Source organism: Natrix helvetica (genome assembly GCF_964273705.1).
Source record: "Natrix helvetica genome assembly, chromosome: 2".
In the NCBI taxonomy this organism is placed as follows: domain Eukaryota; kingdom Metazoa; phylum Chordata; class Lepidosauria; order Squamata; family Natricidae; genus Natrix; species Natrix helvetica.
This window is the reverse complement of record NC_138552.1, coordinates 207,640,331-207,658,449: the sequence shown is the minus strand read 5'-3', so window position 1 is coordinate 207,658,449 and position 18,119 is coordinate 207,640,331. Positions and strand designations below refer to the sequence as shown.

Sequence of the window (18,119 nt, the reverse complement as noted above, 5' to 3'; positions counted from 1 at the left end):
TCATGTGATCAAAATTCAGATGCTTGACAACTGACTTGTTTTTATGATGGTTACACTGTCCTGAGGTCATGTGATCACCTTTTGCAACTTCCTTAGAAGCAAAGTCAATGGGAAAGACATTTCCACTTAACAACTAGTCTACTAATTTAACTACTGCAGTGATTTAGTTAACAACTGTGGCAAGAAAGATCATAAAATGGGGCACAATTCACTTAACAACTGTCTTGCTTAGCGAAGAACGTTGGGCTCAATTATGGTTGTAAATCAAGGATTACCTATAGAAATGGTGATTAAAAAATAACCAATGTTTTCTGAAGAAATCAAACTAATTCTTATAGCATCTGTGAGTTCATTGTTGCAATTTTTTCAACATATTGTTAAGACTTAAAATGTAACAGCATATGAAAGAGTTTTCTCGGGTGCATTGGTAACTCTACCTTTGTACAGTTTCCTGGCCCTATTCCTTGTAATCCAGACACTGAGAATAGATTTCTCAGCAAAGAAATACTACTTGCATACATGTTATACTGTATGATCACAGAACGTACAGTGGAAGCACATACAAATCTTGCATCCTTGGTCATCTGCCTATGTCAGACAAAGAGGTGTGCAATATTGGGACACGACAATGTTATGTTAGAGGTAGTATCAAAGTTCAATTAGCCTTCCAGCATATGAGGCATTTTTACAGAAACATTGAAGGGGTGCTGAATTGTCAGGATAAACAAGGCATAATTTTTCCTTCTAAGATTGATGGTCTGCGTGAACTAAAACAGCCAGAGTTTATGTTTACATATTCCATAAGAATTGTCTAGTTTGTATTAAGAACGATCTATTAGCAGCAGTTGATTTCCCAACTGTGTATTGCATTTCATTGACAAATACAATATTTTGTGGGTTTAATAGGGATGTGAGTATCAAGAAATGGATGAATAGTAAGTGTCACTTCTCATCTGCTTGCAGGAACAAATGAAATTCCTAGAAGAAGAAATTCGAAGTTTGGAAGAATCTGAACTAGCTTTCAGTGCTTACAAAGACTGGTCTGAAGCTATCCTTAGAAAATTCAGAAATGTTGTGACAAAATGTGATGTAGCAGAGAGAGCATTAATGGAGAAAAAAATGCAGAAGCTTGAGGTAAACTCAGTTGCAATTTGTCACTGCATATCTAATATAACCATACATGACATTAATGTTTATATCATAAATGTAGCACTACAGAGATGTAGAAATCTATGAACAGTGGATTTCAAACTACCTACATTAGAAAATTACTTTTGCACTGATTTATAGAAATACTGGATTTATAGAAATATTTTAGAAAATGAAATGCAATTAAGAATTAGATTTGGACCATGCTATTTTGCTGTGAAATAGCAACAATACCTGGAGTGAGAGAGAGAGAGAACTGAAGTAGCGAGGCAGATTGTTTAACCCTGCTTTTTATTCAAAGAAATGTTAACAAAACTGATGAATTACTGTGATATAGCAAGAATTCTAAGATACTACTTGAAAGATGCTCTGTTTCAGTAACATAATGTTTTAGAATTTGAAATACTGACAATAGATGATATGGCATTTTCCTGAAAGCTTGTATATCTTTCCATAATTTTCAGTTTAGCCTTTTTAAAATGCTAAACAAGCATTTATGTGCAATAATTAAATTACTATAGAAGTGTTGATGTGTAAAATGCTAGTTAAATTTTATTTATTTTTATTTATTAAATGTATATGCCATGTAACCTCAAAATATTCTGTTTTTCCATGATAATATATAGAAGCACATACAGGGACATAATTGGAATTATATTAATAATATGTAAGAAGGGTATATTGAAAGCCACAGCAAAAAATAGATACACATGATGATGTCTTGTTACTATATCACTTCCACTCACACACAAACATTAATTAAGAGCTGCCAACTCTGTGGCCAAATACAAGTAGAGTTAAATATTAAGCAATGTCCACTTTAAGTCAACTATAATCTTGTTGACTTAAATTGCTTTACATTATTTAATTTAATGTAATTATTTTCTGATTTTGACAAAAAGTTATAATTTACATCTTCCTGGTTGATTGCTCATACCTGAGAGAGAATTTGAAGTGCTCTGTGCATGATCAAAAATCCTGTTTGAATTCAGGATAAATCAAAATGTGATCAAGTGAACCAATGTCTAGCAATAGAATATCTTTGAATTTGCACAAATGGTTTATTTTAAGTTTAAATATTGTGCTTTCTTTGTTCACAGGATCTCATGAGTGACATGGATGTTGGTCACAGTTTGCTCAAATCCGCCCGTGAGAAGGGAGAAAGAGCTATTAAGTACATTGAGGAAAATGAAGCTGAACAACTAAAGAAACAAATCCATGATTATGTAGAACAACTTGATGAAATGACTTGCTCTATCAGAAAGGAATGTACAACCATAGAGAAATGTCTCCACTTAACAAAGGAATTCTTAGATAAATACAAAGTACAGACACAGTGGCTAACAGATTATCAAATCATACTGCACAATACAGTGGATCCCAAAATGGAATTATATGAGAAGAAGGCACAGTTATCAAAATACAAGGTAAAGATAATGCTGTGCCTTACAAAATGAAAGGATTCTTCAATTAGAAACTTAATTCTCAATAGATATTTTCAGATATCCAGTTTGACAATCTAAATTTTACTAAAGCTTTCTTATTAAATACCCATTCTTAAACATAGTATTATCAATATAATCATTAAATGAGCATATCATCAAAAAATTTCAGTGGTCTTCTCTTCCTAAGCTGCAGTCATGCAATGTGATCCAACAAACACTTTCCAGTGTCCCTGCATCTCTAATGCTGGTTAGTGAGATTCTTTTTCCTGACTAATCTTCACATTGTGAAGGTTAAACTCTTGTCCTAATAGCAATGGCACTTAGACTTATATAGCGCTTGACAGTGCTTAACAGCATTTTCTAAGCAGCTGACAGAGTCAGCATATTGGCCCCAACAATCTGAGTTCCCATTTTACAAACTTCAGAAGGACGGAAGGCTGAGTCAACCTTGAGCCGGTCAGGAATGAGGGAATCGAACTCCTGACAATGTGAACAGAGTTAGCCTGCAGTACTGTATTCTAACCACTGGGCCACCACAGCTTTTTTGTTTTGTAACTCTAAAAAGTGGAAATTTATCAAGTTTTTCTCTTTGTTTACATTTCAAAAGATCTCTTGTGTACAAATGCCACCGAACAGACATTTTTTTCATATATATATAATGGGAAAATACAAGATTACTTCGATCACCTTCGTGTTAATATGGATAAAGTTCTGAAAGGAGTAAACTTCAAATGAGTTTATTTGTTTAAGATGATGTATATTTTGCTGAGTTCTGTCCCATAAAGAGAATGTGATTTTCCATCTGTATTTATTTTTGTACATTGTATTTTTTAAAAAAACATGTTTAACTGGATTTTAATTTTAGACAGTGCAGCAGACCATACTATCCCACGAACCTTTAATCAAATCTGTTGTGGAAAAAGGAGAAAGCCTTCTTGAATTGATCTGTGACACTAATGTAGCTAAGAATATTCAAAAACTCCAGAATGAATACCAGGAGCTCTGCAACACGGCAAAGGTATTTTTTAACCAGATATACAATATTAATACTTTTTATTAAAAACAAATGTATGTTTGTAATATGGATTGTCTGCATTGATCTAAATGTCAGCATTCCAAATATCATGCAGAATTAAATCAGAGTCCAAGGCAGAGCTATCCTTAAAGTTTCAATTTAATAAGTCAGACACGTTGGCACATCTGTGGAATCCCAATTCTGGAAGTTACCTAGGATTCCCACCCAGTTGAAAGTTCATGATCTTGTCCCCACACCCATTAATCCATCACATGGTCCAATCTTCTTCTTCCACGCTGTCATCTCCACCCTGCTGGTTCCGGTCAGGTGCCATGGTGCGGAGACAAAGAATAACCTTGATCTTCTAGAAAGAATTTTTTTATTTTGAAAACAACACATTCTACCCATTGCTATCCCCCCCCTAATGAATATGCATACTAAAAATGAAGCTAGAAGAGAGAGAGTGGCAGGCCAAAGATTCTTAAAGGAACCTCTGCAGGCCTGACACTATATTTCATTTATGAGAAGAGAGTTCTGTTTTCTGAGAGTAATTCTTGAACCACTTAAAATCCAGTTGAACCTGATCTTGTGCTGAGAAATGAGTTAACATCATATAAAATATCTTATTTAAGGTAGCAGTTTAAAAGTAGCAAGTTAAAAAAGTATTGTCATACTGATGATGGCAGTTGAACTTTTCAGAATGAAGATCTGTGACTATTCTCATTTGAAACAACTGAAAAGTATCTGATTTCTGTTAATGCAGATGCAGGTTTCAAGCTTGGAGGAGAAAGTGAAACAACATGAAGACTATTATAGTGTCTTACAGGAAGTGGAAAAGTGGTTATTGCAGATGTCCAGCAGGCTGATTACCCCTGAACTCATGGAGAACAGTGATCTAGAAGTGATAACACAACAATTAGCCAGTCACAAGGTAGCTCTATATAATCAACAACTCTCTAGTAGGAGGGATGGTTACTGTAGTTTGTAGTTCAAGTAAAGAACTGTTAGTCTTCTAATATTCGTAGCTGTTCTTTGAAAAGTTTTCTCAAAGACTTAACAGTTGAAAATAAAATAGAAAATATATCTATATAAATCATTTTCTATTGGTTTTTTTAAAAAACCAACACAGCAAATATTTAAATAAATCAAATTAAGATTTTGGCAATTAGTTATTTTTATTACTGTCTACAGATAGGGAAATAATGATATATATACAGGTGTACATAGAAACCATATATATTCGGTGTTTCTATACTTAGGAAAAAGACTACCACCTTCCTCAAACATTAGATAATTTTCAATGAACATTATATGCAGTTTTTGTAACACATAAATAATCCTATATTTTTTGTTAATTAATAATGTAAGTTCTTGTATACAGCTTCCTTTGTAGACTATAATCTTATACAGGTTTTTCTCATTACAGAATGTTTCATTTTATTAGATTTTATGTAATGCTAACTATTAAGTTCCCTTGGTAATTAAAAAAAAGATAAAGGTGAATGAAAAGGTGTTTTTTTTAAAAAATATATACAATATTATAAAATTATAAGCCATAAAAAGCTTATTTGTGTATTTTTAAAACAACTTTCAAAAATGAACAAATGAGTTAGGGTTCCTGATAATATTTTTAGAATTAACTGGTCAGTACATAAATAACTTCATAAACTAGGAAGATGACACTTAGCAATAGCAATAGCACTTGGACTTATATAGCATTTCACAGTGCGTTACAGCCCTCTCTAAGTGGTTTTATAGAGTAAGCATATTTCCCCCAATATCATTGTAGCCTCATTGTAGCGACCTCAGAAGGATAGAGGGCCGAATCAAACTTGAGCTAGTGAGAATCGGACTGCCAAACTGCTACCTATAGCAGAACTAGCCTGCAATATTGCATTGTAACCACTGCACCACCAATGGTTCCTTTAGGTACAAATTCTCTACTCAGTGCAGAAATTTAAGTATATATTTTACAGTCTCTGCTCCAACACTCCTGTAACATATTGTTAGGCATTTTTTCCATTAGCATTCAATTGTAATATATTTTCCTATCATTTAAGAGCACTCTGATCTACTTGTAATTTAAGACTCCATCATAACGTTTTAGGCAACGATGGAAGAAATAGCTGGATTTGAAGATCGCCTGAACATCCTTAAAAGCAAGGGAGATTCTTTAATCAAAGAGTGTGCAGAACATCTCCAAGCAAAATTTAAACAAAATATAGAAACCCAGCTGCAGGGAACGAGAGATAGCTATTCAGCCATCTGTAGCACAACTAAAAAAGTAAGCATCAACCTTTTAATACTTAGCAGGGGATACAGGAACCAAGTGATGGCAATTAGGTAGAAACTGGCTCAAAATAAGTAAGGTACTGGGATAGTTTAATAACAGTTTCTGAAAAAAGAATGCAATAACAATTGGGGGGGGGCTTTGAAAACATTTACAAAAGTAGTCCCAAAGTTGCTTTTTGGAAGGGCAACTGGACTTTGTTTTTTCTTGAAGACGTTTTGCTTCTCATCCAAGAAGCTTCTTCAGTCTTCAAGGAAAAACAAAGTCTCAAAGGTGCTTTTGAAAAAGCACCTTTGAGACAGCCATGACCTGGATGGCTGAGAATCTTCATAGATATTTACAAAAGTAGAAATATACATTTTATATTAATTAGTATTATAAAGGTTCAATGATTTCTACAATCCAGACTATATTTTTGGCCAAGGGCCCATTTTCAGTTAGTAATAATCATTAATATTAAAGGAATTCTTACTTCTTATTCTTATTTCTTGTAGGTATATCAAAGTTTGGAGCATGAACTCCAGAAACATGTTAACCATCAGGATACTCTTCAGCAATGCCAAGCTTGGCTCTGTACAGTTTGTCCAGAGTTAAAGGCTAATCCTCATCGACCTTCTAGTTCAGCAGATGCCATTAAGCAGGTATCAGCAGTCTAAATGGAAATATTCCTCTCCTCAGTCCTTCCTTCCACTCCCTTCCCCTCTCCCCTCCCCTTCTCTTTTCATTATCTACTCTATCCTTCAATCCTGTAATTTTCCAATATCTCCTAGCCAAGAAATTAAGTTTGACGTTATTTTTTTTAACAGCCAACACTAATTATTTGAGCTGTAGGTTCATTTTAAAGAGTTTTTAAATATCAGCAAGGTCACAGGGAGTATATTCCAGAGATTGATAAGGCCATTAGAAGTGTCAACTCTGCTTTCCTGGGAGGCGGACCTGATGTCGCAATGGTATGATGTGTGATCTTGGAGCTCCAGGATCGCCGTCGATATCTCTGCCGCTGGATGGTCCTTTTGGACCTAAACCATCCCTTAGAGACGGTGATAGAGAAGGGCACATCCGGCTGATCCTAGGGACATCACAAAGTGCCTGGTAGATCCAGGAGAAGCGCTTTTTTCCAGCCACAGAGAAGCAGCCATTGAAGCTGCTGAAAGTTGGGACAGCTCCAGAACGGAAGGAAAACGGGAGAGAAAGTGTGTCTGATTGGTGAGATAAATTTTATTATTAGAGAAGAGAACACCCAAACAGATCAAAAGTAAAGTTAAAATTGAAGACAGAAGAGGTTAAGTGGCGAGATTAAGCCTGACTCAAACTTAGCTGTGTTATTTTTTTCTTTTTAATCTTTTTATTGATGGAATTTTTACAAACACTTCTTATTTTTTAAATCGGACTGGTTTTTCTCCCCTTTTTTCTAATTTTCTTTCTTTAATACTTATTGATTGAGACTTTCTTTCTTTTTCTTTTTTCAATGCTCTATTGCATTTTCTTTTTAAGAATTTTTCTTTTTTTCCTCAAGTTTGGAATATAAAGAGGGAAGTAAAAGTAGAGGAAAAGAAGTAACACTGCCACTTAGAGGTTTGGAGGCTTGGAAACATTGTTTTTCTTTTCTTTCTTTGAGCATTTGATCTACATTTCAAGGTCTCTGAGCTTGTTTATTGAAAATGATAGCGGGATGAGCACGGATTGTTTATACAGGTGTTCCTCTGGGGTACTATCAGTAGCTGGATTGGAAAGAAAGTTTTGATTTAAAAGAGAGAAGTTTGCAGTCGACTTGTTTGGAACTTAATAAAAAAGCCTTAGATTCTATATAGTGGCAGTGTTTACTATCTGGAGGAAAAGATCAATATAGATGATGTCACAGCATGAAAAAGAAAAGGAAGTGACATTGCAGATGATTATGCAAGAAATTCAAAAAATACAAGTAAGAACAGCATTGAAAAGAGAATGGAGAATATTGAACAAAGAACTGGAAAAATAGATGAAAAAATTGAGAATATATACCAAACAATGATGAAATACGAGGACAGAGTTCAAAAAATAGAAGAAAAAGATGAACAAAAAGACAAGAAAATTGGAGATATTGACAGCAGATTGAGCAGAGTTGAAAAAGACAAGAGTGGAATATTGGAATGGGAAAACGACAGATCATAATTTTACCTCAGATTCCATAATATAGAAGAAGAAAAGAGAGAAAATTTGGCAGAAGTAATGAAAGCAATTCTAGCAGAAGCATCGGTGATAACCAAAGGGAGGTTGATGGAAGGAATAGACGAGGGGTTCCAAGTCTTTACAAGATATCTGTGAAAAACAAGTTGCCAAGAGAAATCCACATAAGATCTACCAAGAAAGCAATTAGAACACAAATAGTACAAATGGCAAGTGATATAAGATTGCATTACTATTGGATGGATACAGGATGATGTAATGAAATGCTATAATAAAAATTAATTTAAATTAATTTAAACTTAGAATATTATGAATAAAATTAAGTAATAATAAATAAATAAATTACATACATACATACATACATACATACATACATACATATATATTACATATATTGCATTACTATTGGATGGATACAGGATGATGTAATGAAATGCTATAATAAAAATTAATTTAAATTAATTTAAACAGAATATTATGAATAAAATTAAGTAATAATAAATAAATAAATTACATACATATATACATACATTACATTGATAATATGAAATTTTGTATAAATTGTAACTAAGGATTATGGAGAGGATGCACAAATGTTTTGCAACCAAAGATGAACAATTTTATACAGAATACAATATAAAGATGTAATATTACTGTATGGTTTTAGGATGATGTAATGAAATGCCATAATATAAATTTATTCTAAATTTAGAATATTTCACATAAAAGGAAGTAATAATAGTTATAGTCAAATAAATGTTTAATAATGATGATAATAATTGTATACATATATATTAGATTGATAATATGAGATTCTATATAAATTGTAAGTGAAGACTATGGTGAGGAAGTATAAAGGTTTTGTAACCAATTGACACACTGTATGTAACTGGAGGATGGTTTTTATGTTTTATGTTTGTTTATGTTCGTTTGTTTAAAAATAAAAAAGTGTCAACTCTGCTTTTCCAGAAGACAATCTTAAGTCAACTGTATATGAACCTCCTTGAACAAACTCAATGAATAGGATAAACATACGATATCATCTCAGCCATTGTGTGTTACTCTCATTCTCATTGTATATTATAGAGGCCCCAGATTCTTAACAAATGTTAAGCATGTTCTTTGGTCATCAAAAACCTCTTCATTCCTGCTCCAGTGATCTGAAAACAATCACTAAGCAAAACAAGCTCACTTGTTTATGGCATTTGTTAAATTGATTATGTTATAACTAATAAATGTGATAAAGACATACAAACAGAGATAAATGCCCATGATAACATAACTAAGCTTATTTTACTAGCTACTTTTAATATGAGATCATTTTTCCAGAATGATATTTTTGGCTTTTTACCAAACTTCAACCTTTAAAATATGCTGCTTATAAATTTAACATGGAATAGATCCATGAAACTTAATGGCATTTCTATTGTGTTCTACTACACACCAATAATTTTTCTAAGTTTATTCTGCAGATATAAAAGTGCATTTTTTCTTTTAGCAGAACAGACTTCAAAAGATAATATTTCAGATTATAATGCTATGAACTAGGCTTTAGTAAGACCTACAGAAAGAAACCATACAGTGATTGCTGTATTCAGATGGAAAATAGTGTGTTTAGATAGTCGGACTGTTGTTTTTAATTCTGCAGTAAGAAGCAAAATTGTCCTTTTTCTTCAGTGAAGCCAATAAATGATTCAAACCTCAGTTGGTAATCCATCAAAAGATACATTACACAGAGAGAGGGGGAGAAAGAGAGAGGGAGAGGGAAAGGGAGAGAGATAGATATCTGTTGAAGTCAAAGTTACTTTTACTTAGAATGTAATCTGAACTATTCATATTTTTAATGTTGTGCACAATGCAGATATATAATCAATACAGAGTCCCTTCGTTTACTTTATTAATATTTACATAAAGAAATAAGTCATTTATATTAATACCATGAGCAGCTTATTATTTTGCACTATTTTTTTTAAAAAAGAGTAGCAATGTTGCTATGCTTTATAACTTCCAAAGCATTTTCAGGGGAAATTGAAAATCTATGTTTTGTTGATAAACTTTTCTTACTCTTTTTAGGTTAAACATTTTAGAGCCCTGCAAGAGCAGGCAAACACATATCTGGATTTATTATGCTCCATTGACGATTCATCAGACAGCACAGTAAAAAATGCAGCAACAGATATTCAAGTAGCAAAGCAAACGGTACGGGATAAACTATAACAGCTGTTTGTAATTCTTCTTAGGCATGTAATTATGTTTTTTACAGGTTCATATTAGGTAATATTGGTTTGAAGAGATGACTACTGTACTTCAATTAACAAAGGAGATTGTATGGGATAAATTGTAGCAGCTGTTCTCTCATTCTTCTTAGACATGTGATTATCTTACTTTCTCACCAATTAGGTAATTAAGTAATAAAGAAACATGCTTACAGTCATGCTTGCAGTGGTTGTTTCCTTAGACTCCAGGATGAAAGGTAATAAAGAGGAAAGAATATAACTCGGGACAGAATTCAAAGATATTCATGTGTTATGTTTTAATTCTTTAAGAAAATCTGTTGTTTCCTGACAATGAGATTCATCTGACTTGTTAAGGATGCTACATTGATTTACATTTTTTTGCAGATTGAATCTTTATTGATATTTAACGGTTATAAGGATGGTTACAACTGTTTTGTATAGAATTCGTGTGCATAGAACTCATATAACATGAGCATTAGAGACTTATGCATGCTCTGTTTATCTTCCACTCGTATAGGTTGTCTCCCCACCCCCTTCTAATGTAAATCTCCTGACCTACATAAATGGATAGTGTACCTCAAAGACAGCTCTGAATTAATTACATTAAAATATTTCCATTATTCCTCCCTGTATTTTCCAGATTGAAGATAGGATAATGAACTCCCAGTATCTTGCTCAGGGCTGGGAAGAAATAAAGCAAATGAAAGAAGAACTTTGGATTTATTTCCAGGATGCAGAACAGCAGCTACAGAATATGAAGAGACGGGGAGCAGAGCTGGAATTAAATATTGCTCATAATATGGTTTTACAGGTGAAGGTAAGGAGAATCTCTTATTTTATTAACAAGAAATACATAATTAATAGTTTACTTATGAGATTGTCTGGCCTTTTTGTGAAAATAGAAAATTAACCAGCAGTAACATTTTTAAAGGTCAAATAGAAACCTGAAAAAGACCACTTGCTTTAATGAGCTGCAGCAAAATTGCTGCACTTCAGAAAATGAGACACTTTTCTTACAATTCATTTGAAACACGCACCTTCCCGTTCTATAATATTTATTTTGAACAAATGGAGGCACTCGGAAAGAATTGGAATAGGAATGGCATTTTATCATTTAGGTTATATTGTTTTTAGAAGTGACAGAATTGAAAAGCATTTTTTAAATTCTGTAACCAAATTTGTTTCCATAAAATCCAATATAATCCGTAAAATAAGATATATATCTATTGTACCAATATAATTGGGTTAAAATAAAAAAGATGTAAGAAAATAAAATTTCAGGAAATAAATTATAAAATCAAGTACCTAAAACTTCAAGTGCATTATGTTGCAATTACAGTTACTCATCCAAAGAATTCTGAAAATGGAATATATACAACAGTATAGCATTAAGATATTGAATTAGTAGGAAGAACTATCAAATGATCACATGGAACTTATTCAAGGAAGAAAAACTATTTACAGCAAGCAAAAGGGTTCAGCATTATTGCTAAAGCGGTTCAGTATTTGGGAATCTATTTAACTAAACTAATATATAATTAAAGAATATGTGTTAAGAATAACTACTTCCAGACCTGGAAAAGTGTAAATATACTTCTAAAATACTTCTCAAATATGACATTAAGACAGAGGAGGGCAAACTTTTTTTATACTATAAAGCAGCGATCCCCAACCTTTCCAGCTCTGCAGAGAACCAGCAGTGGCAGTGAGGGTGGGGAGAGGGGATTGTTCTGCACAAGTGGCAGGTGCACATTGCACATGAGCAATCCATTTGCACAAGTGGCGGGCATGCTTGCCCACCCCTAGCACGGCCCAATGAGCCGCACCCTGGAACTGGGCCATAGCCTGGAGGTTGGGGATCCCTGCTGTAAAGGGCTGGATCCAACCCTTCCTTCATCTCTACAGTTGTATCTGGCAAGTTTGCAGTCCAAGGAGTGTGACAGCCATTGGGCAGTGCCAACCAGCAGCAAGGAGGCCACTGATAGACTGTTGCCATCACCCAAGTTACTCCAGTCCTCAGCCCCTTTCCTTGACCTTGAGCTCATGTGAAGCTTGGCCATGGGGATGACCTGCTCATCTACCCACTCACTCTAAGTACTCAGGTCATACAAAAGCAGGTGGTGGGACAGATTTGGTCTACAAGTCGTAGTTTAATAGTTTCTGGACTATGAGAGATAAGTCAAATGCTGATGGAAAGGGTAGTTGTCTTAAATCGCATTGGGTTTCCTGCTTGAGCAGGAGTTGGACTAGAAGACTTCCAAGATCCCTTCCAATTCTGTTATTCTGTTATTTAAAAAGTCTTACCACTTTGTTCCCAAAGGAGTCAGCAAAACAAAAAATATTACAATCTCTTGAAAGGGAGAAATGAATTTGCCTTAATTCATGGCTTTGTCGTAGAATCTGAAACACAATTCAGTAACCCTTTTTAAATGTTAACAGAATTCTTTCTTGCTATTTTTTTTATCTCCTAATATTAAGGACTTCAGCCAGCAGTTGCAATCTAAACAGACAGTTTTGACTGCAGTGACTGAAAAAGTGAGCAAATTGACAGAAGGGCAGGAGTCACCAGAGCACAAGGAAGTAGGACGCTTGAGCAACTATTGGCTTGATCTTTGCCTTCAAACCAGCAACGTGCTCTTACGTAGAAAAGAAGATTTTCAGAGAACAACAGAATATCATGATTGTTTAAATGCGGTAGAAGTGTTTTTGGAAAACTTTACGCAGGAATGGGATCACTTGGCAAGGTAAGGATGGTCTCCTTGCCTTATTTTTGACCGATGAAATCAAATTGAACCACGGCTGTGCTTTGTTACTTGATCAGCATTAAGAATTACTAGGAATTCATATTTTTCCATTTAACTTCTATCTCAGCATGTTTTATGATACCAGTTAGATCTTTTTCACTGGGAATATTATTAGATAGCACAGTTTTTACGAATACACATGAAAAAAAGCACTGAAATAGATCATTGAGGTGAAATGTAGAATAAGACCAACCAAAGCAATCTGTGGGTTTTCCCCTAAGACAGTTAATGTTCTAACCAACAGGATTTCAACCAAAAGGAAATCATGTCAGCATAAAACTTGCTGCCAAAATTACCGCTCTCTATTCTGCTATAGAAATTGCTGATTTCCTTATGTTCTGTGTGAAAGTCAAGTTAAGGAAAGAAGTGATTCGGTTTCCCTCAGATCCTTCCACATGTCACCAGCGCAGTGGTGGGTTACAACCGGTATGCCCCGGTATGTGCATACCGGTGCCTGCTGGGAGCACCAGGTACCATTCCGGTACAGTGCTCCAGAGGGCCCACCCGCCCGCCCGCGCTCCTTACCTGTATTTGAGCTATTCGGGGCTTTGCACACGGAGCGTACGATGCCTGCGTGACACTCTGCCGATCAGCTGGAGCGTTGCGGAGGCACTGCGAAGCATTGTGGGCAGTAAGTACACATGTGCAAGTTGCTAGCGTGTGTGTACCCCATTGCACTGTACCGGTTGCACCGGGATCTGGAACCCACCACTGCACCAGCAGTAGGAAAACGTGGCAATCACTCTCCTTAATTGAGATGGGGCTGGCAAGGTTAGTTCTGACCATCTCTCAAGGGCATAGCTCCTTTGTAATTTATTTATTTATTTATTTATATTTGATGCTTCTAGACCGCCCCCTCTCCCAAAAGGGACTCGGGGCGGTGTACAGTCCATACAGGATATAACAAATTACAATAAAAAAGTTAAATATGTACAGTTGGCATGGAGGAGGTTAAAATGCAATTAAAAGAACTGTACAAAGCTAATATAAATATAAGTTTTTAAACCCCTAAAATAGACACAATAAATTAAAAAAAACCTAAAATAACCAGATGATAATACATTTGCCAGGAGGGACAGTTGTAATTATGCCAGGAGTAATAGCTCCTTTACAGAGTAATAGCTCCTTTACAATAGTTTCCTAGAGCTGGGAGGTAGCAGGACCAGGGAAGCTGTCAGCCTGGTGAGATAGTCAAGATAAGAATCATATTCAAAAGTACTAGCTCTATATTTATTGTAAAGTCACATGAACAGAATCTGGCAAGTCTGAAAGTACATCTCTCCCCTCTTCCCCTTGCCTTTACAGTCCAAGAAACTAGAGGTGGTCCCTTCTGAGATGTATTGATGCTTCCATTACTTCTGCAGGTTCTATTGCCTATTACTGTGATGGCGAACCTATGGCACATGTGCCACAGGTGGTACGCAGAGCCATTTGTCCGGGCACGCAAGGCTTTGGCCTTCTTTGAGGCCATTTTTCACCCTCTGGAGGCTCCAGAGGGCCTCCCAGGGAGGGATGTTTTCGCCCTCTCCAGGCTCCTTTAAAGTCTCTGGTACCTGAGGAGGGCGAAAAAAAGCACACCAAAAATGGGGGGAGCACTGGTCATGCGCGCATGCACGCTGGAGTCGTGCACATAGGATTATGGGTGTGGCACACAAGTCACAAAAAGTTCGCCATCACTGGTCTATTATGTGACCATTGACTAGTCGGGGACTCTTCCTCCCTTTCGCAAGGTCATTTTCATATTCCATTACAGGAGCTGAGCCTTTGCCTATCATATCTCTAATCCTATGGACCACATAATCCATGAGACTAAAGATCTGGTGGCATTTAAGAAGCCAGCTATAATCCTTCTGACTCCTCGTCCAGACTGGGGATCAGCTATCAGGGCTAGAAGAGGGATAAGAGAAATCAGAGAGTTATCTCTAGACCTGCAGTCCCACAAACTGATTCCCATGGCTTTCTTTCTTGCATTTCATCTTGTAGCTTATCACCACCCTAACCCTGAACAGTTTTTATTTAGTTTGATCCACTTTTCTAGCAGGCAAATATTATGGAGGAATATCTGGATTGTTCTATTGACCAAATCCAGAGTGACCCAATGTGCCTTGGCTGATTAAGGTTGGGATGAAGGCAACAGCACAAGGATGCGGGAAAAAGCAATTTGTTGATATATGTTCATTCAGTAGCTATGGACAAATAGGAAAAGGACCTGTGCCAATCTCCAGCATTCCTTTTATTTATTGCATGGACCTCTAACGTTTTTACACTTTCTGTACACAGATCTATATTTAAAAATAAACTTTGCAGTGCTTTGTTGTAGCATTTCAGGTGAATAGAGGCAAGAAGACAAAATAAAAGATGTTTCTCCTTCCAACAATGTCTGAGCTGCTGAGTGTAGAAGTTCATTGGAATGAATTTCATTAATACATTAATTTGTTTCTTCCTTTTCCAACTCTAAGATGAACACTTGATGCTGTAATGGTGAAATTATATGTGAGTTTAATGTTATGAACTCTGCAGGTATATGCTGTAAGTCAAAACATACACACACATAGTACTTTGCAATAAGAATCATATATATGATGAAAAAGTTTTCTCCAAAACTTTCTCTTTAATAGAAATATTTACTATGCACTGTTGTATTTGCTTAACAGATCTGATGCTGAGAGTACAGCTACACATCTTGAGGCTTTGAAAAAGTTGTCAGTGACTCTGCAGGACAAACGGCTTGCTCTTGAAAACTTAAAGGAACAGAGGCAAAAAGTGACTGAACATCTAAATTTGGATGATAGGGAACTAGTCAAAGAACAGTCAGGATACTTTGAGCAGTGCTGGATCCAGCTGGAGGACCAAGTCAAGAGGAAAATACAACTGTCTGTCACCACATTACAAGAGTTGAGTGTTGTGCAAGCCAAATTTCAAGAATTAATGGAATGGGCAGAAGAGCAGCAACCTAGCATCTCTGAAGCTCTTAAACACAGCCCACCTCCTGAACTGGCTCAAAATTTTCTCATGGATCACCTCACTCTTTGTAGTGAGGTAGAAGCCAAGCAGCTTATTTTGAAAACATTAATAAAGGATGCTGATAGGGTGAAAACTAATTTAGGGCTTAATGAAAGACAGATGCTCCAAAAAAGTCTATCAGATGCCCAAAATCATGTGGATTTCCTTAGTGATCTGGTTTGGCAGAGAAGAAGGCACTTAAATAAGACATTATCTGACAGGACTCAGTTCTTCCTAGCAGCCCTTCAGGCCATGAATCAAATTAAGCAATATGAGAAAAAGGTAATAGTCCATGAACATATCTGTCTGCTACCAGAAGATGTGAGCAAACAGATCAGGTCTTGTAAGAGTACACAAGCCAGCCTTAAGGTCTACCAGAGTGAAATCTCTGGACTGTGGTCTCAAGGGAGGAACCTTATGAAGGAGACAACAGAAGAAGAGAAAAGTGAAGTGTTGGATAAATTACACATGCTGCAAAACATGTATGATACTATTTTACAAAAATGTGGCCAGCGATTAATGGATCTGGAAAAACATGTAGTTTCTAGGAAATTCTTCAAAGAAGATTTGGATAAAGCATGCCACTGGTTAAAGCAATGTGATATTGTTTCTTTCCCAGAAATCAATTTAATGAATAGTAACACAGAACTTTATTCTCAATTAGCTAAGTATCAGCAGATTCTTGAAGAGTTTCCTGAATATGAAAACCTTTTGTTGATAGTTCAGAAAGATGGCCAGGAAATTTTACCATCACTTAATGAAATGGATCGATCCTATCTCGAGGAAAAACTCAGTGCCTTGCCTCAACAATTTAATATGATCATTGCTTTGGCTAAAGATAAATTCTGTAAAGTCCAAGAAGCAATTACAGCCCGTAAAGAATATGCATCATTACTTGAACTGACAACAAGGGCACTGTCTGAAGTGGAAGATCAGCTTGTACATTTGCGTAAAACCCCCTCTACTCTTACAGCTAAAGAAGTTGTGTCACTGATGGAGGATTACAAAAATGTCCTAAGTGAAGTCATAAGCCTTGGCAGCGCCATAGATGAATTAAACCAGAAAAAGGAAGCCTTTCGAAGCACTGGGCAGCCATGGCTACCAGAAGAGATGTTAACACTTGCTACGCTGTATCACAAATTAAAAAGGCAGATAGAACAAAAAGTTAACCAATTGGAAGACATGATGGTGGCTTATCAGGAACATGAAGAAATGTGTAAGCAGCTTGAGATGAAACTAAATTCCATAAAAGAAAAAGAAGCAGAAGTGAATGAAGAAACCCTTCCAGCTGAGGAAAAGCTAAAAATGTATCATTTCCTAGCTGGTAGTCTTCAGGATTCTGGAATCCTTTTGAAACACATTGCTGAACATCTTGAAGGACTTTCTTCCCAGCTTGAGCCATCTGTTCATGAAGGAGCTGATCGTCAAGTGCGAAATTGGCAGGAAATACTGAAGGTATTGCACACTGCCATTGGGGATAAAGTGGCAGAGTGTGAAAACAGGCTGGTAGAGAGCATAGATTTTCAAACTGAAATCTCCCGCTCTCTGGATTGGCTGGGACACATCAAAGCAGACCTGAATGAACCATTAAACATGGATGCAAAGCTGAACAGCATTCAAGAAGAGATTCGCACAGTTCAGATCCAACAGGAGGAAGTACAATCCAGCCTAAGGATAATGAGAGCACTAAGCAATAAAGAAAAGGAGAAATATACGAAAGCCAAAGAACTGGTTCCTGTGGACTTGGAAAACAGCCTTACTGAGCTCTCTGAACTCAACAGTGAAGTCCAGGAAGCGATACAAAAGAGGCAGGTCAGTATGTCCTGCATTCCTATTGTTAATTATTTACCACAACGTAATGGGTGTGGAATGCAAATATGTTCAGGCTGCATTTCAGTGACATGTACATAGGTTCCAGATCTTCATTATAATCTAAAGCAAAAAAGAGGAAATAAAGATTAAAAATGCCTCAAATGGTTGCTCTCATTCTGCACCTTAAACCTAGAAAAC

At 35.9% G+C, this 18,119-nt stretch overlaps 1 protein-coding gene across 1 annotated transcript in view; it reads left to right on the top strand.

Annotated features, from left to right (window-relative positions):
- Positions 1-18,119, top strand: part of SYNE1 (spectrin repeat containing nuclear envelope protein 1) — a 325,193-nt gene that overhangs the window by 171,153 nt on the left and 135,921 nt on the right. The window contains exons 67-76 of the mRNA XM_081943908.1: positions 964-1,134; positions 2,250-2,576; positions 3,460-3,612; positions 4,373-4,540; positions 5,717-5,893; positions 6,394-6,540; positions 10,139-10,264; positions 10,943-11,119; positions 12,781-13,046; positions 15,761-17,921. Of these exons, the coding sequence (XP_081800034.1) occupies positions 964-1,134; positions 2,250-2,576; positions 3,460-3,612; positions 4,373-4,540; positions 5,717-5,893; positions 6,394-6,540; positions 10,139-10,264; positions 10,943-11,119; positions 12,781-13,046; positions 15,761-17,921 (3,873 nt within the window). The remainder of the gene's footprint in view (positions 1-963; positions 1,135-2,249; positions 2,577-3,459; positions 3,613-4,372; positions 4,541-5,716; positions 5,894-6,393; positions 6,541-10,138; positions 10,265-10,942; positions 11,120-12,780; positions 13,047-15,760; positions 17,922-18,119) is intronic.